The 6,000-nt window shown below is 35.9% G+C and overlaps 1 protein-coding gene across 1 annotated transcript in view; it reads left to right on the top strand.

Annotated features, from left to right (window-relative positions):
- Positions 1 to 227: 227 nt before the first annotated feature.
- The window catches only part of dnajb11 (DnaJ heat shock protein family (Hsp40) member B11), a 90,722-nt gene continuing 84,949 nt past the window's right edge, over positions 228 to 6,000 (top strand). The window contains exon 1 of the mRNA NM_203849.1: positions 228 to 319. Within this exon, the coding sequence (NP_989180.1) occupies positions 246 to 319 (74 nt within the window). The 5' untranslated portion in view covers positions 228 to 245. The remainder of the gene's footprint in view (positions 320 to 6,000) is intronic.

The following is a 6,000-nucleotide window of genomic DNA, read 5'->3' as shown; positions in this document are numbered from 1 at the left end:
TACTATTGGCTGTACAGCTAAGCATGTACGTTTGCCATGTCTGTGAATATCATTGGACAAAATCACGCGGAAACTACACAGCAAAATCTTCTTATTGGTTATTTATATATGCGTGTCTTATGACGTGCTCCGTTGTAATTGGTTGCGGCGCTGTAGTATTACGTTTGCTTCTGCTTTTCGCTAAATACTCCTCGTTGTGGTGAATGTGAAAATTGAGAAACTTGTCTGTTCCTCGTATCTGAATCATGAAGGTCTGCTATAAATCCACTACCGGTGTTTGCTTCTTAATATTTTACCTGATGGTCATTGTCAGCGGAGGGTAAGGATCGCGTTATTTGCAGTGGTTACCCTTTCATTTAACAGGATTGCATTCATAAAATGTAAATTTGGATTAAATGCAGGCTTCCTTGAGTGGCTGTTTGTAACTTTAAATTTTGACTTTTTGTTTAACCATTAATGTATGTTTTGGCTATTTTATTATAGTTCCTGTGTGTCAACCTGTTTCCACAGACTAGATTTATATGTCATATACTGTATATTACATGTTAGTATGGGACCGAATTTGTGTAACCAAAGGTCTTCCACCATGTTTTTTTTAATTACTTTCTGCAAAAGTCCGAGTATGCTGTAAATCATATTTCACAATGGAGATTTTAAAAAATTGCATTTATGCCAGTGACATGCAGAGTGGGGAAATTAAAGTAAGTAAAATGTAGTGATTGGTAAATGGAACATTTTTTGGTATTTTGTACTATAGATGAAGGGGAAAGTGATAGGAACATAGGGAGAAAGTGATGAGAACAGATATGTCTATGAAGATTTTCATTCATCCAGGTCATGGTATATCTAGTATAAATAAATTTAAAGCAACTGGACTTGTTTGGTAATCATTGAAGACGTTTCACTACTCATCCGAGCAGCTTCTTCAGTTCAACTGACTGGTATGGGAAGTCCTCAGCATATATACTCTAATTATACTTATATACTTCAAGAGTATTTATGCTGAGGACTTCCCATACCAGTCAGTTGAACTGAAGAAGCTGCTCGGATGACTAGTGAAACGTCTTCAATGATTACCAAACAAGTCCAATTGCTTTAAATTTATTTATACTAGATATGATGAGAACAGAGTGAACAAGATGAGGGAAGCAGCAAAAGAATGTTTAACAAATTGAGCTTTAATATTTTACAGTAGATCAAGAAAAGCCTGGTGTTTTGTTTGGTGACTGTTAGTGAAGGTGCAGATTTGGCAACCATTCGTCATAAAAATATTATACAGCAACACTTGGCATTTCCATTGTTTAAAGTAATATGGAATAGATTCATATAATTATTTCATTGTTTTTACTATCTAAATGCATATTATAATGTATAAAACACATTTAGAACAATAGGTCATGAACAATAGTTATGTAAGCCGAAAGTAATGTTAAAACCCGAAAACTTTGAGTTTGAACGGATGTTTCCATGAATCCTCTTTATTTTTCCCAAACAGGAATTACTCCAGCAGCCATTTTAGGAGAATTGGCGCACATTCAAGTTTCACTTGAAACTGGGTGAAATACAAAACAATGATGGGCTTAACTTCCACTTGAAAACGTGTGAAATAGAAGTCAATTAACTTCCCTTTGAAACTACGTGCAACAGAAAACAATGAGGGGGATTAATTTACACTTGAAACTGGGTGAAACAGAAAGGGGGTTTACTTCTCCTTGAAAATGTGTCAAGGACAAGCTGTCACTGACTATTCTATTTTTCTTCTAATAGGACCCAGTGATACATGATAGATCAAACCTGCCTGATTTTTTTTTTTATTACCCCCCTCAAAAAAATTCATAAATCACAAATGATGGGATTATTTTCGTAAAACTCTAATTATACGGGAAACAATATCAGAAAAATCGAGTACTGGCAAAAACCCATTCGTAAATCTGATCGTAATTGCAAATGATGGTGTAGAATTCTGCTGTTAAGAAGTTAAAGGAAATGTATACCCCCAGAATGAATACTTAGCCAGCAAATAGTTTATATCATAATAAGTGGTGTTCTAAAGAATCTTACCAAACTTTAATATATTTCAGTAAATATTGCTTTTTTTACCTTGAGCCATCATTTTGTGATAGTTTGTGAGCTTCCTTAGAGATCACATGGCCAGAAATAATGCAGCTCTAACTGTTACAAGAAATAGTGTTGGAGTAAAAGTCAGAATTTTCTCCATTAATTGGCTGACCTAATATGTATGTGTGCCCTTGGTTTATTTGTGTGCACCGTAAATTGTATGATACCAGGGGGTGGCCCTTAGTACTTATAATGGCAATTTTCTATTACCCAATGGCACATACTAATAAACTTTTATTTATAAAAATGGTTTATTTAGTTGGACAGAGTTTTACATATGAGCTGTTTTATGCAATATGTTTTTATAGAGACGTACATTGTTTGGGAAGTATAGTTTTCCTTTAACTTCCTTCGGCCTCCACTCTAAAAAGTGCAACAATACAAGAATGTAATTCTCAGTAACATTGAATTTTTTTATTGATTTTATTTTTTTTTGTAATTGCAGTTGAATGCATTATTTGCTTATCCCAATATCCCCATCACCTATTTGTTTATCCCTTTATATGCTCTGGCTCTTAAAATAGAGTAACATAAATAAGTTATCCTCCAATTCTGTTAAAGGAGACATTTTATATAAAGTTCATATTCAGTTCTAATATTCATCCTCCCTCAAAATGTGAAATGATGCAGAAAGAAAGATGTTTTGAAAGCATTTTTCCTCCTAAAACTGGCATTATATGAGAGCAGCATACAAAAGAGAGGAGCGAGTAGAGCAGGAATGGACTGTCTGTGAGCTCACTAAGCCCCAACCACTCTATGAATATTCACTTCACTTTAAGTAGGTGAGGAGGGTGTCATAGAAGTCTATGAGGGCCGGTGGCTCTGAGTGATATACTGAAGAGTCTAAACCGGAAGCTGGCATAAGGTCTGGGTAGAGCACAGTTTTCAAGCAGTTATGGACATATTTGAACCCAAAGGTATTAAAATAAAAGCACTTCCTTCTATTTTACAGTTTTTTACATGGTTTAGTGCATTGTAAAAATTTATGCTATATATCCCCTTTAATTAGTTAACTTCTGCTTCATTGTTTCAGGAGTGAGACCCAGTCATACATAAAATATGTAACTATGTTATATACAGTGGTGTGAAAAACTATTTGCCCCCTTCCTGATTTCTTATTCTTTTGCATGTTTGTCACACTTAAATGTTTCTGCTCATCAAAAACCGTTAACTATTAGTCAAAGATAACTTAGATTGAACACAAAATGCAGTTTTTAAATGAAGGTTCACGTTATTAAGGGAGAAAAAAAACTCCAAATCTACATGGCCCCGTGTGAAAAAGGGATTGCCCCCCTTGTTAAAAAATAACTTAACTGTGGTTTATCAGTTTCAATTTTCAATTTCAATATCAATTTCTGTAGTCACCCCCAGGCCTGATTACTGCCACACCTGTTTCAATCAAGAAATCACTTAAATAGGAGCTACCTGACACAGAGAAGTAGACCAAAAGCACCTCAAAAGCTAGACATCATGCCACGATCCAAAGAAATTCAGGAACAAATGAGAACAAAAATAATTGAGATCTATCAGTCTGGTAAAGGTTATAAAGCCATTTCTAAAGCTTTGGGACTCCAGCGAACCACAGTGAGAGCCATTATCCACAAATGGCAAAAACATGGAACAGTGGTGAACCTTCCCAGGAGTGGCCGGCTGACCAAAATTACCCCAAGAGCGCAGAGACAACTCATCCGAGAGGCCACAAAAGACCCCAGGACAACATCTAAAGAACTGCAGGCCTCACTTGCCTCAATTAAGGTCAGTGTTCACGACTCCACCATAAGAAAGAGACTGGGCAAAAACGGCCTGCATGGCAGATTTCCAAGGCGCAAACCACTTTTAAGCAAAAAGAACATTATGGCTCGTCTCAATTTTGCTAAAAAAACATCTCAATGATTGCCAAGACTTTTGGGAAAATACCTTGTGGACCGACGAGACAAAAGTTGAACTTTTTGGAAGGTGCATGTCCCGCTACATCTGGCGTAAAAGTAACACAGCATTTCAGAAAAAGAACATCATACCAACAGTAAAATATGGTGGTGGTAGTGTGATGGTCTGGGGTTGTTTTGCTGCTTCAGGACCTGGAAGGCTTGCTGTGATAGATGGAACCATGAATTCTACTGTCTACCAAAAAATCCTGAAGGAGAATGTCCGGCCATCTGTTCGTCAACTCAAGCTGAAGCGATCTTGGGTGCTGCAGCAGGGCAATGACCCAAAACACACCAGCAAATCCACCTCTGAATGGCTGAAGAAAAACAAAATGAAGACTTTGGAGTGGCCTAGTCAAAGTCCTGACCTGAATCCTATTGAGATGTTGTGGCATGACCTTAAAAAGGCAGTTCATGCTAGAAAACCCTCAAATAAAGCTGAATTACAACAATTCTGCAAAGATGAGTGGGCCAAAATTCCTCCAGAGCGCTGTAAAAGACTCGTTGCAAGTTATCGCAACAGCTTGATTGCAGTTATTGCTGCTAAGGGTGGCCCAACCAGTTATTAGGTTCAGGGGGCAATTACTTTTTCACACAGGGCCATGTAGGTTTGGATTTTTTTTCTCCCTAAATAATAAAAACCCTCATTTAAAAACTGCATTTTGTGTTTACTTGTGTTATCTTTGACTAATAGTTAAATGTGTTTGATGATCAGAAACATTTTGTGTGACAAACATGCAAAAGAATAAGAAATCAGGAAGGGGGCAAATAGTTTTTCACACCACTGTAAATATTTATAGTAACTGTAAAACCATTAACATTTGTATCTAATGTATTCTGGAGAGTTGCTAAGGTTCATATTTTTGAGAATGATAAAAAATCAGTTTTTTTAAACAAAGAACACTTTAAAAAAGTAAAACTTTAAAAATGGAGAACTAAAGCTCAACAAAGTAGTAGGGTAGAAATGCTGCACATTATGTTTTGAGATTTTTTTTACCAGTACAAGGCATCCACAACCATTTAGCAGAAGTTCTGTGACCTTGAAGATGCCCGTAGTTACTATGTTGAAAAAAAATAACCGAAGTCCATCTATTTCAATCCTTCCAAGTGAATCCAGCAAACACACAAACCTAAACTAACCTATCTATACACTCGCATACATAAACTACTGTATATACAGGTATTGGACCCATTAATCAGAATGCTCGATACCAAGGGTATTCTGGATAAGGGGTCTTTCCGTAATTTGGATCTCCATACCTTAAGTCTACTAAAAAATCAATAAAATATTAATTAAACCCAGTAGAATTGTTTTGCATCCAATAAGGATTCATTATATCTTAGTTGGGATCAATTACAAGGTATTGTTTTATTACAACAGAGAAAAAGGAAATCAGTTTTACAATTATGAATCATTTAATTAAAATGGAGTCTATGGGAGACGGGCTTTCTGTAATTCTTAGCTTTTTGGATAATGGGTTTCCGGATAACGGATCCCATACCTGTATACCAACATCAATACTAACTGTAGATTTTAGTACAGGTATAGGACCTGTTATCCAGAATGCTCGAAACCGGGGGTTTTACAGATAAGGGATCTTTTTGTAATTTGGGTCTTAATACTTCGTCTACTAAAAAATCTTTTAACCCTTTAACTGCCAGCCGATTTGGACAAAGTGGAACTTCTACTGCCAGACTGTTTTTGAACATTTGGCTCTCTTACCCTCTTGGGGCCTTTCCAAAAGGGTACTTTTAGTTTACCTGGAAAAATAATATATCGGTTTTTTTTCGGCACAGTCTAATCCTTCAAAATATGAAAGATTTTTTGTGTAATCGCATTTCTGTAACAAGATATAGGCCTCTAAATGTCTAAAAAATGAAAAATAATATTTTTCATAATTTAAACACATATATCCAAAACATGGATTATTTTATGCAGGAAAATATAACTGATTTT

This window comes from Xenopus tropicalis, chromosome 9, assembly GCF_000004195.4.
Source record: "Xenopus tropicalis strain Nigerian chromosome 9, UCB_Xtro_10.0, whole genome shotgun sequence".
Taxonomy (NCBI): domain Eukaryota; kingdom Metazoa; phylum Chordata; class Amphibia; order Anura; family Pipidae; genus Xenopus; species Xenopus tropicalis.
The sequence above is the reverse complement of the archived record's forward strand: the minus strand, read 5'-3'. Positions and strand labels throughout refer to the sequence as shown.